Below are 23,693 nucleotides of genomic sequence, written 5' to 3'. Positions count from 1 at the left end.
AGAAAAAATATGAATAAAAAAAGCAAGACTGACACAAACACGCATGGTGGAAAACACACAAAACATCATCATTAGCACACAGTTAAGTTATAAATAAAAGCCCAGCATCATATGGTTGAAACTAAAAACTTACTTAAAACATTATTCTTTTAAGCTTGAATATGCTGCTCCTTGTTCTTTCTTATGAGCAACAAAATTATTCTGTTTTATTTTATTCTATTTTTTCTCTCTTGATAGAAGAGAATATATTTGAAATATCAATAAAGACAATCATTAATATTCTGTGTGCAAAAACCCACAGTTGGCCGGAAAAGGTGCCTTATGCATGCATGGTAACATAGGCCTTTCCTACTTATAAAGTATCCAGTTATCGACTGATCACTAAGCCATTAAACTTTACACAAAAGACTTCTGCAAAAGATCAACCATCACTTTAGATATCCCTACTTGCTGTGTACAAACACAGAGTCATTCAAACAAGTAATTCCCTAGGGAATGCATTGACGGAATTTTTAGAATATTTTCAACTCGATCGCAGTACTATACTAACGGCTCCGCCCCTGAGGCGTCGCCAAAAAATGTTTCTGTATCACACTGAGGGAGAGTTTAGACATGTCCATAGGCTGATCGCAATTGCAGGACAATCCTGCTTGTTTCAGGCACTGTCCTACTGTTTGTTTTCACTGTCTAATTTGTTTATTTGTCATACCAAACAGCCTTTTAAAGCTCCTTGGTCACACGGGTTACCGACATTGTGTGACGGTAAGACGAAACTGGAGGTTTCAGCTTCTTTTTTTAATACGCGCGCAGAGCTTTGCGACAAAAGACAGGAAGTCCGCGGTGTAGGGTTTGTGGCGGCCATGAATAGTGGTGTGTAAAAAAACATCTTCTTTATAGTGTAGTACTGTACCCTGGCGAGTTGTGGACAAGGTCAATTACCACATAGATCACCTGCGGGCTACTGAAGGTCAGGAACTAAAATTAGACTCAGCGTGTTGTTGACTATTCGCCCTTCATCTGTCAAAGTTACCGTTATTTGTCGTGATTTACGACATTTCTGGACTGACATAACAGGTGACTCTCACCTTTTCAAAATGTGACTATCTGCTTTTCAAGATGTCAACCCCGAGGCCAGACAATCGGGTTTGATTTTAACTTTGAAACTTTGTGACTGACAGTTACCGTTCAATGTTCACGGAGTAACCAAGGAGGTTAAAAATCTAGTATAACAACAAACGCTACCGAAAATTAAACGTAACCTTTTTGGCGAAGGTAAGGAATGTCGTCATTCTAAAACATTTTTCCATAGATGCGACATGTTTTCTAAATGCGTACAAGAGGTAGGCCCACACGCAGTTGGACAGGTGGAGCTCGGAGCTTGGGAAGTGTGCTTCTACATAAATCCAGAAGAGGGCGCTGTTGCAGGTTCGCTGTTGGAAAGGATACCACCATCATGCTTGGAACTACATGTAGAAGGAAGCAGATACGAACAAACGGGGTGTTTAAAGCAAAGGGATACTTCTTGTTTATTGTCCACCAATTCAGCATAATTGTTGGGATAAATTCTGTATTGATACTTGATGCAACAATTGTGTAGTTTCAATGAAAACCTAAGAAACAAGCATTAAAACAAGCTTCAACTTCAAGCCTATATTCTGAGGGTTGCCCTGTCCTTATTATTCAATTAAGTGGGCAGCTTGACAGATAAAAATGATTCTAACTTGGACACAAGTTAGCATACAATAATGCATTGTCTTGTAATTGTTTTCTCACATCACAATTGAGGTTATACAATTCGACTCAATTCATTCCAGCCTTTATTCATAAAATTCTAGCTGTCCAAATATTGTTACCATCAGCTGGTCCTTAGGAATCCTCCATAGCAAATTGCAGTATTAAATTACATTGTACTATCAAAAGTATGAGTTTGAAAATGTCAGATGTCGGTCAAAATCCTCCCCCAAACTTATTTAAAAAGTTAATCTAAAGAATGCTAAAGTAAAGTATTACATAACTACTTGTACCTGCATACTACTTTTACTCATAACTATACTGTTGCAACTTTTAGATACAGTAAACAGAAAGACATTTATGTCAATAACAAATACAATGCACTAGAACAACACTTCTCACCGACAGTTGCTTTACAAAGTTCATCACAAGCGATGCATCTCTTAACATTGAAACACAAATGATGTATAGACAAATTCATCGACCTAGCTGTACATTTGGTCCTATATCTGCACAACATAGAAAACTGCCATAAAATTTCACTGACCTTTGATGACAGTTATCCATAATCTAGAATGATAAATGCTAATTTTGAAATATTGGATAATCTTTCCATAAAATATCTTAAATAGCCATTGCTTGGAAGCCATTCTCTGTACATTATCATTTCAAATGGTAAAATAAATAGTGCGCAATAAGCTCAGGCACTTTCTCTATGGACAGAAGGCATTCAAAGACAGTTTATAATTCATTTTGGCAGCAGAAAATGCTTTTGAGATGACATATTAATTACACATAATAACATGTGCACTTGTACCAGATCAGTACTTCACCCCAGAAAAGTAAAGTACCTCCTGAGTTCTTCATAATGACAGAACTACTTTGGTAAGATCAGTTTGTGAAAAGTACCAATGGGTCAACTAACTCCAGGCCAAAAATTCCTTTTTTTCAAAAGTATTGGATTGGAAGTCTAAACAGAAATCATATACATCATAAGATAGCACCAGATCACATAAGCTGACAATGACAACATGACACTTAATGGCAAGATTGTACCTAAACAAAGAAACAACTTTCTACTTCTACCTGTTCATAATGGAGATGGAAGGATTTACCTAGTACATTTTGTACATCAGTTTGTATTTTCTTGCATCATAATAATTTCATGACATCCATTTTTGCTGTACCCTGCAATAGAAACCATTTCTGTGATCTCTCATTTCTGTTATACTGTAGAAAGCTAATGTTATTTGCACAAACTAATTTTACAAACATTTAATTTCAAACATCCAATTTAGTCTATAATTACAGAAAACTGTCTCACTCTGAGACAACAATGTTGAAAAGCAAAAATTCATTCTTGACAAGAAGCTAACTAAAGCAATACAAGTAGAATGCCTGCTAGTATATCAAAGACCACATATGGCACAAAACAATAGTAAGCAGCATTATGGTCATATTACAGAGTTCTGAATGGAATAAATGCTATAAGATTGATCTGTTTTCTTCCACATACATAAAATATTACAAAATGAAACCGTAACAAAAGTCAGGAAAGGTTCTAGCAACGGGGAGGGTAGAAGTTGAATTTCTGGCATTATACTAGATGTTCTTGGTTGAGTGAGAAGTACTAAAGCTAACAAATCAAGACAACAACATTTTCAAACACAAAAGTACACTCTAGATTTGAGAAAGGTGTATTGAATAAGAGACGTGATATTTTTCTACTAGTCCACAACGGCACTGTATCTTTCTAGGAGTTTGGTATGGCACTGGTCACACACACGTACAGGCTTTGCTGAGGAGGGGAGGGGCATCTTGTTGTCTGAGCAGTCATTACAGAATATGCCTCCACAGTTCCTACAGTGGTGCTGGAAAGGGAGAGAAAACAAAACCAAGAAATTGTGTGATAAGTTCTAAGACAAGAATTGAATTGAGGAAATTTCAAGCAAGTGCAATATAACGGTCTATCTTTTACATGTGTCTGGGAAATCTGTCAATTGCACATTGAACATGTGCCAGATGTGTGTATACAATATACATGTAAGCCATAATTTGGTCACATCTTGAAGAGAATCGAAGACTTACCTTTCTCCTGGATACAGAGAATTGTTTTTCACACTGTCTGCAGTCTGTTACATCCTTATCATCAGTCCATACCTTATCCTGGGGAGACAACATGGGACATACAGTCAACACTGGCTCAACATTACACTACTATTTACCTTGAGTTTGTAACTGAATAATTTGGTTGGCAAGAGACTGTATAAAACTGCTCTTTTCGTTCAGTTTAGATTATCAACATTTTACACTGTATGTTTTGGAAAGTGTTAACGATACTGAAAATGATTTTTATCTATTGTTTAGTTGGCATATCTAGTGTCATTTAGACATTTAGGTAGAATTAAGGTTAGGAAGAATTTGTTATTAAAGAGCCTTAGAGATTTGATAAAGACCAAATAAAGACAAACACTACAGCTAGCAATTTTAATGTCTTGAGTAATGAAGGAGTAGTAACACTAAGTGATTCCAAATTCTACATATGTCAGCTCCTTAAAATCAGGAGTTGCAGAAAAGTTGCTAAAAGGAAAAGTTAATTATTGAAGAAAAAGCAGTTAATATTTTTGTCAGAAAATGTAAATCTCTAAACTACATAGAACTGATTTAAGGCTTTTCTTTAATAGCAGTTAGTGTAATTTTGCAGACCCAAACTGTATTAGCTAGCACATTACCTGGTTGAACTGCAACGGAACATGAAAATGAAACAAAAGCTGTGTAAATGGCATAACATGTAGTAAAGCATTACCTAATGCTATCATCATAGCAGCTAATACAGTACTAGCATCTGCATTGCTATGGTAGAAAAACTCCTAAGTCATCATGCCTGTTATACATGTACCTAGATAAATATTCTACAAGGTTTATGTCCTTTTCTCTCATGCAAAATTTATTGGTGCCTGATAAACGTGGAGTCTTCCACTTAGAATATCAGGAGGGGGAGCAGAGCCATTTTTTGCCCCCAACGCCCCTCGGCTATCTCTCCTGAACTCTTGAAATGGAATTAATTACAGTAACCCATGAATGTTAATCTACTTCATTCTGCAGTTACTGAGAATACATCACATACAGACACACAGTTAGACATTAACATATAAAAACAAAATAACTGCACTCCAAGTAAAAAAGCTACACAAGGAAAAAAATCTTTTACAGTAACAATTTTGTAACCCTGGTCATCTACAAATCCATATGATTTTTATAGTAAGGTTTCATTACAGAACATGCCTTCCTCTGTATGTTTGTATCTTAAGTTGTTACAGTTTGTTACAGTGACCATTGTTAAGCAAATCATAGAGCCAAAAGCAAAATCACAGCAAAAAAATTACAAAGAAAAGATGTTATATTTATAATTTAGCAAAGAAATGAAAAGAATCAACCACCTACTTTTAATTCATCTTTCAATGCTTCCTTCATGTCCTCCATCTTGAGTTTTGACCTACAAAAACACCAAACAGAGACCATCACTAACTACAGTTGTACTGCAAAATATATGGTACGTTTTTCTGTAGTACATAGACAGGAAATTTGCTACTAGTGTATAGCAAGAGATAATTAATAGAGTTGTTTGTAGAGAGGAGTTTGTAGGAAGCAATGCAGTTACTGTATCGCTGTGAATGGTTAAGAGATCTCAAGACAACACCTAGGATTTTGACTGTAACTGTATATGTGTTGATAAACAATTTCAGTCTTCTCTTGAGAGACTATCCGTTTTAACTACAATTTCAACAGAAAACACATGTAGCATGAAGCAGCGTAAGTATAGGAAGATACTGGATAGTTCAACAAAAAGATGAAGGGCGTTACAATTAAAAAGCAGACCATAAGAACAAAAGACAAATAGAAACAATACTGTGCGTTACAGAATCTGATGTTCATCAGTTGCAGCCACAAGTGGTAAGGGAGTGTTACTGATCCTGACTTACTCGCTAAGTTTATGTCCCATTTCTGCTAATGTCTTTTCCTGGTCTTCACATGTCTGCTTTAACTGCTCATGGGCTTCTTGTAATGACTGGAACTCCTGGGGGAAGACAAGATAATACATAAAACTTACAAACTCTCATTCTTAAGGAAAAGGATGATAAAAATCGTTGTCAAAACGTTTGAGCCTTCATCTAACACTTTTTCTGCTGAGATTTTGTACCTTTTTAACAGCTTCCATCTGTTGCAGTTCTGTCTGGAGTTCTTGGATGACTTCCTTCTGTTTCTCGATGTCCTGCTGCAGCGCTGTTCTCCACTCCCGTTCTATCTTCAAGTCTGTTTCTACTGCTGCCCTGTGGTGAGAAAGGGTGAAAGAAATGTTGTACAATTAGCAGTAGAAACATCCTACAGATCATTCACCTTTTTTGTGTGGTACAAAATGTGCATCAAATATTGCAACTACAGTAAAATGCATCCAGTCTAGAAAAAAAGTATTATATTTATCAATCCACACAATCATGTACTAAGCCTTATTTTTTTAACCTAAAATTGTATATATTTTCAGTTTTCTTAGCTTGTGTCCCTACAATTATGTTCATCAAAAGTGAAGTCATGAATTATATTTACGAGAGGAATGACACATAAGATAAAGAGTTAAGGATGCAGATCAGTAAATACCTATATTATATAATTATGCTTTACCATCATTGTTATCTGCTAATAGAGCCCTTTCCTTCCTTTCTTCCTTCATTCATCCATCCCTCCATCCATTTATTTATCTTCCTGTACTTTCATTTATTCTTTCGTTCATCCTGTCATGTCACCAACCGTTTTGTGTCCTTGTCCACCAGTTGTTTACCCAGCCTCCTGGCCGCCTCCTCTGCTCCCATCTTTTCTCTCTCGGCCTGTTTCAGTCTGTACCAACACACACCGACAAAACCCAACAAAACTGACTGCAAAACCATGACAAACCAACCAAAGACCAGGCACGCCAGCAAACACAGGATCGCCACCGAAAGGGTAAAAGAGATCGGAAAAAAGTGGCACACTCTAGTCGGGGCAAAAGAAAAGGAAAGAACGCAAAAAAGGTTTTGCAACAGAAAAGGAGGAAAGTAATAGGAAAAGCTAAATTAATTCAAACAATCTGGGAACTTTAATGTATGATGCTGCATTGTGCAGATCACAACACCTTTAATGTTAACGTGAACACAGGCTGGAGTCACAGGATGGCTTTAGTACTTTCTTTTTTAATTTTGGATACAATATTATCAACTCTATACACTAAGATGTCATGTTTTATTAGCAATCTGTGTTTCTCCTTATTAATAGTTGTTTTGCAGTAACCACTTTTAGATATTATCAAATTTTACTTCATTGTCTTAAAAACATAGTAAAGTCTACCATAGTATTCAGCTAGGTAACAACAACTACAATGTAACTGAAAAAATGTTCATGAAGATAAAACTAAAGACAAAGACAAGTTAATGATGTTGCAATAAAATCAGCCTTTATAAGTAATAACAAAAGTATCTTTACAGAAATTTAACCTACCCACACTGTTATACCCTTTCTTATAATGCATTGTTGCATAAAATATGGAACACAAGAAAGGAGAAGCAATGATATGAATGAATGAATATAACCAAGAGGAAGATTGAATGAAGCACTTTAGAAGTTTATTATCTAATTTTCCAAGTGAATTATCTTTTGTTTTGTTGTGTTGTGTTTGGTAAACAATGGAATGTGAACAAGGCAGATAGTTGAAGCCAACTTATCTATTTGTCATTTAAAGCTACTAGTATTTTGGGTAAATGAATTATAAATAATGGAACTGACTTTAAGGTTCAGTTATAAATATCCTTGATAGGTCATAAATATTTTCTTTTAAAAAGTGATAACATAAAGTAAAACCAATGCTTTATAAGCCTAACTAATTCCTGTTTCTGAACTCTAACTAAAAAAATAATAAAAGGAAGACTAAGTGATGTCTACACAACATCACTCATTTCACCCTGTCATATTTAAAGGACTTTGTATGCAACAAACCTTACATGACATTGAAGAAACCTTGAGCAACATTGTACACATTTATTTTGAAACATGATCCAACATGAATCCACTGACAAATTCTCCTAACTTCAATATTCTGCAAGTTTTTTCTTCGTCAGTTTTCCACAACAGTTGCAGCATTCATGACACATTATGTAGTACTTTAGTTGTACATTAAGCAGCGGTACTTTGCTATGGGTGAATGCATGTTAGTGAAGGCATCGAAACATCGGACAAGATGGCGGCAGAACGGTCCCTTCACGCTTCAGGTGATGACAGCTTTCACGCAAACGTGACGTTTCACGTCACCAATGATCAGAACTTACTCACTTTAGCTTCCTGGCAATGCATACCCTAGGCACATAGACCACAGCTATAGTCCCATATACCAACATTAAACATTGAGACCCTATAACAGGCGTCATCATTCATTAAACTTCCCAGTTTAGTCATGTTCGTCATGTTCCGTCTTTTTGCTTTTACTAAAAATGTTTGTGTGCAAGGAAATTAGGGCAAGAAATCATAGAAGGAGAGAGAATGCAAGGAAAACAATGGAAAAAGCAAAATTACTAAGATGGTACCACATACATCCAGACAGACCATAGATGCCAGTAGTACCAAGAAATATTCTGGTTTAAAACACTTTATAATGATATTATTCTATTCACTCCTGTGAACAACTTACAAATGATTGGTCATATGAATGGGATAGTGGTTAGGATGGGGTCTTATGGGGGATGTCATGCCTCTAATGATATTCAACTGCTTTATAAGATAGCAATATTTGACTTTTATACATAGAATCCATCTTTCTCGATGCACTAATCAAAGATATATGTATTAGCCATCAGAAAACAAGCCTCGCTTCCCTATTTTGTCGTTACTGTTCCAACTCTCAAATTAGAATAATATTACAACATGAGGTTATATATTTAGTTAATCATACAGCATGTAATACTGGTCACTTTGGAATTTGGAAATCTAGAGGCAGATTTAAAAAAAAAGATTCAGAAAGCTTGCTGATGAGAGCTTTACTTTGTGTGCGGAATTAGCATAGAACTTGAATGTAGTCCTATGGCCTTTTCGAGACAGCAGGGGCTGTTGAACGACTGTGTCTAGGGTGGAAGGTGGAGCCCATCCCTCTCCTTACACCTTTTACCTCCTCAAGATTCCAAGTGACCAGCGCTTATGCTGTTAGGTCAAGATCATTTGTATTTGGCACATATAAGACATACTGACCTCTGTTCTATGTCCTTAATAGTCTGGCTCATTTGTGTACACTTTTCTTCCAGTTTGACCAACATTTCTGTCTTGTGCTTCAGTGATCCCTCAGCCGCCTGTACAAAAACATGGAAACTGGTAGGTAACTTGGCTAGAAACTTAGCTCCAATCTTATTCATCTAATGAATGTAATGGAAGGGAGGGTCATGGGGAATTCAGCAGGGTTGGAGGTTTTGAAACCTCAAAGTCCTTCCTGCACCAGAAGGTGCATAGGGCAGCACCCATCTACGGTTCTATAGCACTTGGGCCACACAGCTTTGTGCAATCACTATAGCAGGGTCTACTGGTAGCAGTGTGTATTTAACTCCCATACTCTTTCCCAAATGCTGAGTGCTAAGCAGAGAAAGCAGTATGTACCATTTTTAAAGTCGTTGGTATGACTCAGCTGGGGATCAAACTCATGACCTACCAAATGCAAGGCGTACACTTGGCCATTGCCACAGTCCAAATCATGGATTAAGCAGTAATTTCTAAAGATCTTTATTTTGTGCTTGTCTGAAGTAATATTCTGACCTGGAATTTCTTGTACATGTCGATGTTGATGGCCTTGATGTCGTCCAGCTGTTTGCGGAGCCCCACGATCATGTCCTGTTTCTCATGGATGTCCTTCTCCAGCAGCTTCATGGCCATCTCCATCTCCTGCTTCATACTGATCTGCAGCTCCAGCTCCTTTTCTACATCCTGTAGGGCAGAACCACAATGTCTTAGTCATCCTGTAGGCCACTATACAGTATATATGTCACAAGATGTAAGGTGCAACAAAAAAATCTTGGTTACATTATATAAGGCCATGCTGGCCAAATTATAATTTATATGGATAACATCTGCACAGAGATGCTTGGGTGGTCGCAAAAGGCTGTATCAAATTGGCCAGACAGTATCCATTTGCCACCAAAAATCACCCGAACATCTGCTTAGAGATTAATCTGCACATAACCTGGTTACAAAACCTATTTTAGCTGCTAAATCTCTTTTGTCCACTCTGGAAATTCTTGTGGACAAAAAAGAATCATGTTTGGCAGCTAAATAAGTTTGGTAACCAAGCTAATCACTGTTGCTTTTTTCACACAAAAAAGTTTGTGAGAGCTGACCATTTAGATTTTATGATGAAGGCATTTTTTTGCCAAACTTCTAAATCTTTTTGTGCATGCTCACATCAGTTTTGGGGTCCCAAGAGGATGTCATCCATATAATCGAATCGGTATGGCCTAAGGTGCAAAAATAATGCATTAATTTTGCAAGACCTTTTCTTATTTATGACTAGCATGCAAAAGACAGTGCAATGTCTTCATCATCATTATTATCTTAAATGATATTGCTGCAGTGCAGATATCATCTAAATCTGCAGTGTATGTAAAAAAGAAAAATGATTTAAACAATCATGTATACTGTGACCATAAGTCTATGACGTATCTTTAGCAAAGCTGTAATATATACTATAAAATGCATTATTTCACACAGAGCATGCCTTGTCTAACAATCATTATCTTGCAAAAAGGAAGATTTTACATGAATATAAACAATCTGCATAATTATATTAAGGTTAGCTTCAACAGACATTTTTTTATATCACCACTGCACTGGCATGCTGCAAAATAAGTTGGCCACAAAATAAAGCACCTGCAATATGAAATATAATGTACACAGTAAACAAAACAAACACAGCAACGAAGGATAACAAAATAGTGGAATACCAGTAAACAAACACAAGAGGGGTACAGATACAGAAAAGCAATTAATCACAAAAAAAGAAGGATCAGACATAAGGAGAGACAAACGTAATCTCCAAGCAGATCATACTGTGGCAAGGCAGTTTCCATTGGCCAGAGGAGTGTCCATTAGCCACTGAAACTCCTCTGGACAATGGATACTGCCTTGCCACCATATGATCTGCTTGGAAATAAAAATACACTGGATTTGACTCCATGTTTTGGTACAGTTGAAGAAAAATGAACATAAACTCCATGTCAGCATATTTTGCTTGTTGATTGTACGATGGCTGCTGGTTTTGTAAAATTCCATTGAGACAGACTTTCTGGATCAGGTAGCAGCCTGAAGCCTCGTCTCTAGAAGCAAAAGAAGGTTGTAAAAACCGACTCAAGACAGACCTTATCTTCCAACTTGGCACTCGTGTCCGCCCTTTCTACATCCCCGGGGTTTTCTGAACCTGCGAAGGACACCTTCTTTTGCTACAAGAGAAGAGGTGGTGAGGAAGAAAATAGCTTTAGTTGGAGGAGTAGACAACTCTAAGCCTGATTGCCAGCTTTTCTAGATATAGTACACTCCTTTAATCGCTTCCCTGACAAAGAGACTGGGCTCACACATATAATGTCCATCTGTGATTTGAATATTTGTAAAGAATTTGAACTGGCGTGCTGATAGGTCAAACCTTAGCACTTCCAAAAGGTAATCCAATCAGAGACCCCACAGACACAACCGCGACAGTTGAATAAGCTCATTACGCGATATCCTCCCCAGATCGACAAAATATGTGAGAGCCTACTCTTTAAGACAGGGAAGCGACTAAGGGACATACTAAATAAAGACTAAAAAGGCTGGCATCCAGGCTACACGACTCTGTGTGGTACAAAAAGAGGAGGAGACAGTCACACATGAGGCAGGGAGGAGCCAGGCCTACAGAATCATCCTCACTTCTACCACATCACTTACCAGTCTCATCTGAGTCTCATCTCTTAACTGTTTTTGCGCTTCGACATACATGTCGTCCAGCCCTGCTCGGGACTTCTGGTAGGTCTCACGCTCAGTTTGTACGTCTTGTTGTACTGCCTGTGTTCAGGTGTAAAGCAGTGTTCTCATGACCAGCTTCCAGCTGTTCTAGTTTATTTTTTGAGGCAGAATTTTGTTGTTCACGATGAACAGAACTACTGGGTATATTGTCATCCTTGACGGTGTACAAAAAGACAAAATGGAGTAAAATGGAACAAAACTAATTTCTATGATTACCCTACTAGAATTCCTTTAATGATTATGAAGATATTTTATTGTGACATTTGGCAATGACTTTCGTCTTTTTCCAGTGCAAATTTTGGTTTGCTTGATTTACTGAAGAATTTAGATGGTTCAGAATGTATACATAAGTGCTAGTTTCTTAAAAAGTGCAGTCCTGGATCACTAGCTTTCATTCTTTTTGGACCTGAATTGAAATGTTTTTACTAGTCCAGAACCAGTCATAATAGTGCACATCTCTACAAGTTGATGGGAGATTAACTACATTGTCCTACCACCAGTTTCTTCTCCAGGTCTCCCTTAATCCTGGTGTTCTCAGTCTGGAGTTTGTCCCCCTCCTCCTGCAGCTGCAGGACCCTGTTGTTAGCCATGGCCAGTTTCTCTGACAGACTGCTGTTGTCTCTCTCCAGGTTCTCAATCCTGGCCTGGAGGTTAGTCACTGTGGCACTGCAACGGGCAGGAAACAACAAGATGTATTCATGAATAGTTTATCAGGTGTAGAAAACTGGTATCATCAGTAGACAACAGTGATGCCTTCAAAGTGGTCATATGAAGAACTTTATTGCACGACAAATGCACACGGTACATTGTATGGCAAACTACATAAAGAGAGTAACAACAATAAAATAAGTGTGTTGAATAAGACCTAATGTCGAATAAAACCTAACATATCTATATCATAATCATTCAAACAATAAGGGATATCACAAGTCTTTGATATAGTGTTACAATCGAGTGGGCTAATCACAAGTTACGGTATTTTTTCTAATAGCAAAGCATTCCTTTATATATCTACCTATTTTTGCGTTGTGGGGACCGTTACATGTAAAGATATATTCAAATCTGTCTCCAACATCGAGACTCTTAAAATCTATGGTACTTGATTCGAGAAATGTAAATAGCTTGTTACGTATAACATCATATTTGGTACATTCCATAACAACATGAAATTCATTTTCTATATGTTTTGGACAAAATGGACAGAACCTTTGGTCGGGGGCTATATTGTAATATCTACCTGTTTCGATATTCAATTTATGGCTACTGATTCTTAATTGAGTTATTGCTTTACGAATTTCAAAGTTATTTATATCATAGAGGTATGTTTCTTGGTCATAACAGTTTTTTAATTTACTAAGAAAAGACAGCTTAGAATTATTTCTAACGCAACTAAACCACTCTTGTAATATGTGTGCAGCCACTCATTGCAAGGTGTTGCCACCATAATTTTCTGTTTAAGGCCATACTAATTTGATTATATGGATGACATCGTCTGGGATGCGTGCATGCAAATGAAAAAATGGCAAAATCAAAAAAGTTGCCTTCATTATAAAGTCTAAGTGGTCAGCAAAGTTGAGCAAATAAATGAAAATGTCCATTTTCCGCAGAACGTGAAAATTTGCTACCATAAAGACAAAGTGAATTACAGTAGGTGATTTCTTGAAACAGTTGGTTATGTGAGTTACAGATACAGGCTGTCCCTACAGCGTATAGCTATGAGACTGAGTGAGTGAGAAATGGTGTTCCTACTTTAGGTGTCTGTTCAGTTCTTCCACATAGTTCTTCTGGTCCAGCACTGCAGTCAGGTTGGCTTGGCTAGAGTTAGAGTCAGTTCTGACAGAAAAAAAATGATCCAGCTTTCAATTCATGACAATGTGTAAAGTTGATGATGAATATACAGGAAAGAGAAACACGCTCTACCAATGTATTGTTGCCATGTCAATATTAATTGATATCTAAGCACACAAGTAACATCAAATAGACTTAGATAATGCCTATAATCCTTTTAAAAATGTGAAGAATATGAGGATGGAAAGGAAAGTTATGTTTTTTTGACAAGTACATGTATGTAAACCTACCATTCAGGGTAATGAGTTAGCAGCATGGAAAAGTAGATAAAAGCAAGGACATCATTTAACAGGGTTGTTATGTCTTCACAAAAGGTATATCAAGCAGAAAAATTCCTGGCTGACTACACAAAAAAATCATATTCAAAACATAACATCAACCAACTTATGAAACATGTTTTTTATCATTTGACCAAGAATGATTTTAACAATTCTTTATAGCAACGTGGTTTAAAGTTTTAACATCAAAAACCAGTGCCTCAATACTGTTGATGTCGGAATTTTGCTACCAGCACCAGGGCTTGAAATACTTTTTTGGAAACCTCCAGTGGTAGCACTTTTGTGTTTTGTTGCCCTCCCCATGAAGCCATGAGAACTTACCGGCTGGCCTCTCCTGGTGACCTGTCTGTGTAGTTCCCAGGATCCTTCAGGTACATGCTGAAGTCTATCACACCCAGCTGTGGGAGGGAGGGGAAGGGGGGCAGTGTCGGGACAGAGACAACTACACAATACACAGCATATCGGCAGAACGTACTGCGCATGCACAAAACCTGGAACTTAGTGCATAGCACTTTGGCAGAACTTTCTCAAAAGCTCTTCATAGCTCTATATACCTGTAGTCACTTACTTTTTCCTATGTAACTGGGAAAATGTATAACAGAAAATCTATTCATTCATTGAATGGTGATCTGCAGAAGTGTGAACTTGTCTTCCATTATATCCATCCAACATTATAGATAACTCAGTGTATCAGTGTAGTACAAGACTGTAGTACCTGTGAGTCGAAGTCATCCTCCTTCACACAGAAGTTACAGTCGATGACATTCAGTCCCACCAGCAGTCCTGCTAACACCATCCCCTCCTCCTCCATCAGGAGGGCAAATGGCTCGTAGAACTCCCTGTGTTAGAACAAGGAAAGACATGACTGGACACTAGAATATTGGAACTAGAAAACCAAAGTTTCCTGTATTTACATGCCATTGGACAGATATGGTATTGTATAAAGTGTACTTATAAGTCTCATAATCAAATTACAGTCAAACCTGCCCAAGCAGCCAGCCTTTTCATCTAGCCACCAGGCCACAACAACCAGTTTCCCAGTCCTGAATATTTTTTTACCACAGGTGCAAGCATTAAGCAACCTGCCCAAGGATCACCTATCCAAGAAGACCACTGTAACCCAATGTTGTCATGAATGTGATCTCGACTTACCCCATAACATCTTTCTTCTCCACCAGAGTCTTGACGTAGTCTGCCAGACGTTTCTGCATCATGGCCAGTCGCAGCCAGGCACGGGCCTTCCCTGGGTATGTCCTGTAGTACAAGCGCATCATGTTAGATAATTTCTTGTTACTGCTTATGGAGGCCACTTTTAGTGCATCCCTTATTACCCTCCATGAAAATGGGGGTACTGTTTTTACTCCGTTTCATGTTTGGTCTGATATCTGAAGATCGGTGAGAAGGAACTGTACGATATTTGGCAGATTGATGGATGGGGCCTTGGAGATTGTGTAGGTTGACTTTGAGCCCCTGGTGATTGACCTTGGTACTGCAGTTTAATTTTTTTATTCTGTTGTTTTCGCGTTATGGACTGTTTGTGCGATATTAAGGTAGCATGTAGTTGTTATTACCATGGTTAAGTGGTTTAAATTTGGGTCCCTTAGCTGTTTGCGTTTGATATTTACAAAATGTTTAATGTTGGACTTTTTGTGTTGAATGTTTGGAAAATCTGGGGGATGGTTTGGTATGATTTTTGGTATGTGGGTAGTTGTTGAGTCTCTTTGTGTTTTGGAGTGCATTAGCAGGTTGTCGCATATTTTTATTGCTTAATTTAAAAGGATTTTCACTTTTTCACCCCTACTTCATAATAGGATGGTCTGTTTGACCCAAAAGTTGGGACAGAGTGTTTTTGTTTATACCTCCAGCTGGCAGGTCAGACCCAGGCAGCCCTATCTATTTTTACCCCTAGACAGAGTCTGCAGGAAAATAAATCTTGTTTGTCTGGTCTGCAGGTCATTTGCCTGTCTGGTCATTGACCTACATGTACAGGCAAATGTAGCCTGGGTACCATCCCCAGTAGTATATTCGCAAACTCTATAACAGTTATAGAGTCTGCGAATATACTACTGGGGATGGTACCCAGGCTAAGGCAAATGACCTGCTGGCCATCAAAGTAAACAAACCATGGTAACAAGACACTAAACGCCTGCACATGACAGCTTGATAAATACAAAGTGCCACCACAAATCATTCTGCTGATAAAAACAAAGTTTGACTCATAATATCTCTATTGAAATACACCAAAAGATTACAAAATAACAAGCTATTTCATGGAGGGATGATGTCTACGACTTCTCCTTGTTCATACTGTAACAGATTAACATAGAATTTCTCCACACTGTAGTTGAGATGGCAAATAGCAAGGGTATGGAGTTGCATTTTTTCAGAGAATAAACTTTATTGCACACTACTTTATTGGCAAGGACAAAAAGGACTGGGAAGAAAGTTTATCTAATGTACCTCACTGGATTTGTCAATCTAGATGTATGATGCTGCTGCTGATGCTACATTTTATGTAACAATCAAACTAAAGGTTGTCTTACTTGATCTGAGGCAGTTCTCGCACACTGTTGTTGATCTCAGTAGCTTCGGGTTCCAGTTTCTCCACTGCCTCCAGAGGACCCCACACATGTTTGTTGGTACTGAGGATACTCTTCTTAGCTGGGAAGGAAGGAAGAAAGTATGACTTCAACAGGGCAGGACTGTACTGTGTTTGATCAAAATGTATATGGCAGGGAAGGCAACAGATTTACACATTGGATAAGGGAGGCTGTATGGATCGAAAATCCACTCCTGTCATAAACTGTGTTGAGGAGGATATAGACTATGTCACATTTGGGACAGCATTCTTAAGAAGTAATTCAACCTTGCTTATTATTGCAGTGTACCTTACTTGACAATATGTACATTGCATATATACAGTTGGGACCGCATTTGTAATATTGCAGTAGCGACACCTAGCTGCAGTACAAATTAGAACCAGTCATTTTTGTTCTGAAGGTGACAAAGAAATACATTAAGACTTAAGAGGTCAAAAGTGTACTCAGCTGCATAAATGTATTATCCCTTACAACCACCCCTGGCCTGTCAACTCTTGTGTGGTAAACCCCACCTTTGAGTCCATGTTTGAGCACATGTTCCATCACGATGAGAAACTGTTGAAGTGGAGCAAAGTCCTTGTCCAGTGTCCGTCCCACCTGGTAGGACGACTCGATCAGGCTCTTGATGCTGAGTTTGACCATGTTCAGCAGGTTGGCCCGCTCTATGGCTGTGGGGTCCTTGGGCGGGTCATTCTCCTCAGGCACTACAGAAGGATACAACAGACGACTTGTCAGTTCATGTACCTAATCCATGGTACCAAGCCTTTCATAGCCAGATTACATCACAGAAATCTAATAAAAAAAGAAGAGAACTATGTATGATACAGTTTTATTACAAGTACACATAATGTAAATTAATTGGTTAGGAACAATAATGCAATGGACCAATCCCATAGCCCTGCCCTTCCCCATCAAAACGGGCAACATTGCAAACTAGAAACATGAAAAGTGTAAACATTTGTTGGGCATGTCCCCACTCTATCATTGGTTGAACCACCTATTGCCATGCTATCAATGGTTGAACAGGTAATTTAATGATGGGCACTCAGGATTGGTCTATAGCATTCAACGAGTCTGACCCAGAGGGATGATCTACCTGAAAGAAGATGTGGAGTCACAGGTCCAACTACGAAATTTCATTGTCCTGTAAGCTCTTTAACTTGCTCATGGAGTATACAACAACTTGATCTGTCAATTCTACCTGTTAACAAAACCCCTCCAGCCATATTTCTACTACTACATACATATGTATTACATGTAGTACAGTACTATAACCTATAAGTCCATAAAATGTATTTCATCAAATTTCCTACATCATGCACTTTGCTTTGCAATAATGACATCTCCCACATAATTAGATAGCATACATTGTACATATGATGTAATGGGTACAAACAACAATACACGAGATATCTATCTTATCTACCAAAATAAACAGCAACTTTACAATGGGTATTCAACCAAGATTTGGAAGCAGAATCCTTATTGCAAAGAAGCTATGGGCTGTGCATGTGGTTCTTACCGATAGTGTGTCCAATAGCAAGAACCATTCCTAAACATAGAGAACAGGGGTGTCATCTTTGAGGACATACACATTATGTGGGCATAGGAAGGAGTGGGCTAAAGGTGAAAAAGTATCATCCTGTACATGTACATTTATGATTTAGCTTTAGCAATTTGAAGAACACTACTATTGGCTAAGGTAAGTAGCTGAAATTTATATCCCAACATGTGTACTATGTATAATTTTACAACAGTTGCTTTCACGGCTTTCACCACGTACATGACTACTTAAATTTCAAGCAAAAACAATGTTAAATCAGATTTCCGTGTCTTTGGATAAAAAATGTCACAACAACCTTGATCCAAAGCCATGTTTCTAAGTACACTACAATGCATGGATCTATGATCACACCATATTGCAATTATATTGTCATGTTGAAACCATCCCAACTCATGACATGTCACATCCATACAAATACAGAGGGGAAAAGACATGTACATGCATTTTCATGGCTTTGTCATTGATTGATGTACAGACACTACTAGTACATGCATACTGCCCCTGTACATGCAATGCATAGTTTGGCCTACATGACGACATACATGGAACGAGGTATTCACGGAAGCAAGAAATTAAAAAAGAAAAAAATCAACCAGAAAACTGTCTCTGTAATGAAACGTGTCAAGTCAATAACATGGCTGGTTACTCTTAGCTTAGAGAAAGACCATGGAACATATTATCACTAATACAATCATATACCTAGCTAATGCCTATGGTTTTGTTTCTTGTTTTATCATTATTCAGATCATACAAACTGCTATGGTTACTTGCAGTATGGTTCAGATTTACCAACAATACAGCTCAGGATAGGCATTCATATAATGAAATTGCTTACACAGGAGGTGAACAAAGCGTCTGACCATGAAAATGATAACAGAGAAGTAAAAATGAAAGAACCGACATTAACCTTCTTGAGGTGATTCCAACTGAGGCGTAACGCTAAGGTCACCGAGCTCCCGTAGGCAGAGCCACTCTCCATCCACCGAGACGCGGAAATTACACAGGTAAATCGTCTCTTCTGCCATCTTGGAATCTAACCACCAGCTTGCTTAATATTCAAAAGACACCCGTCCTAATGTGGTGAAAATTTCTCTACGGGACTGAACAGCTCTAGAACCATCTCTGGGCTTAAGATTTCACCTCTCTGAGAAAAAATTTAGTCAAATTCTGCAAGCTGGAATAATTCAGATGGAGAGGCGGGGTAGTAGACGGTCAGAATAGCTAATGAGATGATCACATGACTACAGACGCAGGCCGTCTGTATGGATACATGATACAATGCTGGCGCCGTTATTCAGATAACGACAATAAAAACCTATCTGCATATTCCCCAAGGACATCTAACAGTGTTGGCAATAACAATCGCAATCCTAGGTCAAGCGGTCAGCAGCTTTTGCTCAGCAAGCAAAAAGGCTGGCACAGTGACAGATACCAGCCACTAGTACATGTATAATAATTAAAAAATTTTGCACTTTTAGCATTCATAACTGCTGAACAAAAAGCAAAATTCTGAATGGGCACATGAATACTTATACATCCCAGACTCCCAGAGGAAATCTTACATGAGATGACTTTATTAATGAGGTTGACAATAAATTCATTATTCATGAATTCCACGTGGCAAAATGAGCATGCTCGCGGGAGTCAAGCGATGACAGCATCGGAATAAATCTGGGTTACAGGAAATGTTGACTTCATTTTTCATGGATGGCATCCTACCATGGAATTTTTTAAAACATCATATTTCATAGTAACTTTAATGTGAAAAATATGCATTGCAACAATGCAGACAAATAAATCTACTGTAAGCCAATTGCAAGAGAGTCAGAAAATTAAGAAAATTATAAAGAAAAGCTGGAATGTTTATTCAAGTAATCAACTCATCATAAATTTGTAAGTACAATGTAAAATGTATCAAACGTCACCTTTTGATTCATGACTGCTATAAAATCAACATCAAATTACATATCTGTATAAAATAATAGTATGCAGTTCATGTGAAAAGAATAGAATTTCAAGAATGCCATAATTTGGAATTAATTTGCACATAAAAAATCCATGGAGTTAGAATAACCTCCTTGAAAAATCTATGCTACATGTAGTGTCACAGGATTGAATTATCTCGCACTAGTTGACACTAATCTAAAGACTGGATCTAGGAGTATGACAATCTCCATATTCACAAGGTCATAGGTCATCAGGATTCTGGGAAAAGTGTATGACATCACACTTGTCTGGCAGGTGCCACGATTGGCTGACAACCAAGATGTGGTAATAAACATGTTTTAACCTAATTCCTGCTGAGATGCCATTTCTATCCAAAATCTACCAAGGAGAAGGTCAAACAATGCAAACAGTTACCATTAAAATGTTGCATATGAGATGAATGCTATCGTAGAAAGAAGCTCACTTCATTTTGCTGTTCACTTGCAGTTGTATAGCCACATTATCATGATGCGACAGTACAACAGTGCCACCTGGTGACAAGACATGGCAATGCATGGAGTCACTGATGCTGAAACCTTTGCAATTCATCTCTATATCAAAAGGTTGCACTGCTACTCTACCAGAAAAAGCCCAAGTCTTATAGGCTCTCCAACTCCATCTCATATGCAGGAAAAAATTCCTACAGATGCCAACATTGCACTGCTAAACAGGTCCGAGGAAACATTAATCATTATCTTAATGGAATTTACACAAGGCTATTGGTAGATTAGAACCAACTCCATTATACATGTATATGCATTACAGTGAAACTGTTACATATAATATGATGTCATATACATATATATCTGACACAAACTGAGAATTGAAAGTTATACCTGTCCAACACTATTACAATACATGTACCTCATTACAACACTATCACAATATCTTACGACACAACAACATATTTCTGTCAGCACAACATTTCAAGTTTTCATCCAAGCTTTTCTATATTGTACCTTTGACTCTCTTCAACCTTATACTAATAGATGAAATAAAATAATCTCACCTGTTTCCATGACAAGAAAAAACAAATACACAGAACCAACAGCATCCAGTGAGTCAGGCCCTGCCTCAGCACTAAAAATTAGTAAAATACTATACCCAAATTTAGGAGGGGCCTCCAATTGATCTGACTGCTGAGTCCAGACTGTTGATAATGTAATTATATTGGACCAGTTTCACTTTGCCAGCTGTTACACCATGTAAACATCAGGGATAATTGAATTTGGCCTTGCCCCAGAGGCACTATCACAACAATCACACTGGGACTGCACATCTTTTATCCAAATACGGTCATCTACTAGCACTTTGTCACTTGTGCCTGTCACTGGGCATGAGTATTCTAGGGCTTCTATCTGATGGTGTTACTGACACTATGGCAACACATACATACTAGTAGTAGTAAATGCATTGTCTGAGTACTGAATTTCAATTACAACAGTACACTGAACAGAATGTAGTGGTTAGGATACTAACAAGTAAGGTTAGGTTAAGAAAGTACAAAATTAATATAGCTTGGGTATGTTGCCAAATAAGGCAAATTTCATAAGTTGCCTATTAAGTAGTTTTCTTGGCCTGGCATGTCTGAGTAGTAATAGTATCATCTGGCACAGCCTTTAGTTTCTTCTAATCTAGTTAAGAATGAAGCTCGATATATAGGATTACAGTAAGGTAGCAAGGACATGAAGTCAGGGACAACATCATATTGTAAGAATTGACAAGCATACGTATTTATTTTGAGTACCAAGAAGCTGGCTAAAGCTATGTTACTATGATTAATCTGCAATGTTCAACTGACAATTTCCCTTTCAGTATGTAGGCCTTCTCAACTTGATAAATATTCCCAATTTATATACTATCGCTATGCTAGCTATATATAACTAACATTTACTGAATCATTTATAGTGAACTATGTCAAAAATGATTTTGTGTACTGTGCTCTATTAGTATGACTGGTATGTCTGAATGTATCCATTTGCCCTGTAGCAACCCTTTGCTTTATCCACCAAAAAAGGCAAATGAAAGAAAAAGAGGAACATATACCTCCATCACGTTTTAGCTATCTAAAAAGCTTGTCTTTGACTGACAAGGACATATTTTACAGCAACGCACATAATATCCAGGATCAATTTACAGGTTGAATTTCTCTACATTTCCTTACAAGCACAATGAATAGGAGGCCACAACTTAACACTCTGCCTGAAGAGTTGCCATCCTTTTCAGCAGTATGCAAGTCAGTCAAACAAATTTCAAAACCCAGCACTTGAATGCTTGACCTTCTAGTTCTAGTCCTGAGGCAGATTTCTAATCTATGCATGCTACACATATGAACTGTAACACTCTTGCAACAATATGGCCTCAGACATGTGGTATATGATATCAACTTCCTTGCTGGCCTAGCCCGGTATCCAGATCTGGCATGTGCCTGCCCAGTGTCAAAGCTGAAGCATAAACAGAAGGTGTCAAATTTCTATGTTTTCATTTTGCATTTCCATGTTTTGAGGGAGGTGGGGTGGGGAGAGGTCGTGTGACATAAACAGTAGCATGTTCAGCTCAGGACAAAGAGGTCCCGGATTGGAAATGAGTACCTAGCTTCAGTAAGAGATGTCCCTCAGATAGGATGTTAAATATAATGGAGGTCCTGTATTTGGGGAGAGCCACACTCCACGCACATTAAAGAACCCACCGCACTTGAAAAGAGTAGGGGCCCTTCCCAGTGTGAGTGGTTCAAACCAGACGATTTTTAACCTTACAAACTGGTCTTACGGGCTTACGCCACTTCTACTTAGATGTACAAAACTGGTGTGTTACACCTAAAAAGGCAGTTTACTGGTTATGCGAAACAAACAAACAAAACATAGGTGGGCAGCGCTGTGTGATCCTCTGATGCATTTTTGCTTACTTCTAGGTGGCCTTCGCCTTTGAGTTTGACACTAGGCAATTCTTTTGCCCAAGTTCTTATTTGTGAAACTCCTTAAAAATTACCACAGCTGTCGAGTCTCTTTCACTCTCACTCTTTGCAGAGAGGGAAAAAGAGACTCAACAGCTAATGTTGGTTTGGACATCAGTATATACTGTTCTTCAATGTCCTATCAGTATTTGATAGTAGTAATTTATCTGATATATATGTAGGTCATTACAGCAAACAGGAAGCAGAGAAATTATTTGAAGACCAAATTAATTTCAACTTAATTACAGTCATTAACGTCTAGATAGACAACAAGACAGCTTTTGAGGTTAAGCAAAAGTCTGGCCTACTACTGCATTGAAAATAGCAGCTGCAACAATGACACACTGTGTTATATAACGTCAAAAGCAACAACAATATTCAAATCACACCATATCGAGACACGCATATGCCACGCCTCCAACTCACCGGTCTTTCTCGGCGCTTCCCTCTTCCCAAACAGCACCGGCATCGGCCAGCCTCCTTCACTAACTCCCCAAGATCCCCGTGCATCGGACGCTATCCTCTTCTTACCCCCTTCCGTTTCGCCGGGTCCTCCAGAGCCGCCTACAGCTGTCATCTCCTGGGTTTGGGACGATTCTGCCGCCATCTTGGTCTATTTTGTCACATGACCCATGACCTTTCCCCTGGTTATTGAAGTTACTAGGTTAACAAAAATG

The 23,693-nt window shown here is 38.1% G+C and overlaps 1 protein-coding gene across 7 annotated transcripts; it reads right to left on the bottom strand.

The window, feature by feature from the left end:
- Positions 1–1,501: 1,501 nt before the first annotated feature.
- On the bottom strand, positions 1,502–23,669 carry LOC109478632 (RUN and FYVE domain-containing protein 2-like). Of its 7 annotated transcripts, XM_019780322.1 has the most exons (19): positions 18,985–19,236; positions 18,036–18,065; positions 17,026–17,217; positions 16,457–16,574; positions 15,066–15,167; positions 14,629–14,752; positions 14,235–14,311; positions 13,537–13,620; positions 12,282–12,453; positions 11,710–11,826; positions 9,553–9,720; positions 8,998–9,095; positions 6,538–6,624; positions 5,933–6,062; positions 5,715–5,809; positions 5,176–5,227; positions 4,464–4,472; positions 3,820–3,897; positions 1,502–3,602 (listed from the first exon to the last, which is right to left on the bottom strand). In XM_019780322.1, exons 1-19 carry the CDS (start codon positions 19,100–19,102, stop codon positions 3,459–3,461), a joined length of 1,995 nt encoding a protein of 664 aa, XP_019635881.1. In that variant the 5' UTR covers positions 19,103–19,236; the 3' UTR covers positions 1,502–3,458. The 7 variants fall into 7 exon arrangements, with proteins under 7 accessions (XP_019635881.1, XP_019635887.1, XP_019635874.1 ...); XM_019780328.1 differs by lacking the exons at positions 11,710–11,826; positions 18,036–18,065; positions 18,985–19,236 and adding exons at positions 11,148–11,228; positions 23,443–23,669; XM_019780315.1 differs by lacking the exons at positions 18,036–18,065; positions 18,985–19,236 and adding an exon at positions 23,443–23,669 and having other exon boundaries at positions 13,537–13,602.
- Between the last annotated feature and the right edge of the window lie 24 nt (positions 23,670–23,693).

This window comes from Branchiostoma belcheri, unplaced genomic scaffold, assembly GCF_001625305.1.
Source record: "Branchiostoma belcheri isolate BF01 breed outbred unplaced genomic scaffold, Haploidv18h27 scaffold106, whole genome shotgun sequence".
Taxonomy (NCBI): Eukaryota; Metazoa; Chordata; class Leptocardii; order Amphioxiformes; family Branchiostomatidae; genus Branchiostoma; species Branchiostoma belcheri.
Note: the sequence above shows the minus strand (reverse complement) of the source record. Positions and strands in the feature narration are given on the sequence as shown.

What these genes read in the sequence shown, in the direction of transcription:
- LOC109478632 (XM_019780303.1), bottom strand. Translation starts at nt 23,623, where the DNA reads ATGGCGGCAGAATCGTCCCAAACCCAGGAGATGACAGCTGTAGGCGGC. An exon ending in CGAGAACTGCCTCAGATCAA is followed by an intron (nt 15,168 to 16,456) that starts GTAAGACAACCT and finishes CTTGTACTACAG; the next exon opens with GACATACCCAGGGAAGGCCC. An exon ending in ACCTGGAGAAGAAACTGGTG is followed by an intron (nt 11,827 to 12,281) that starts GTAGGACAATGT and finishes ACCTGAACACAG; the next exon opens with GCAGTACAACAAGACGTACA.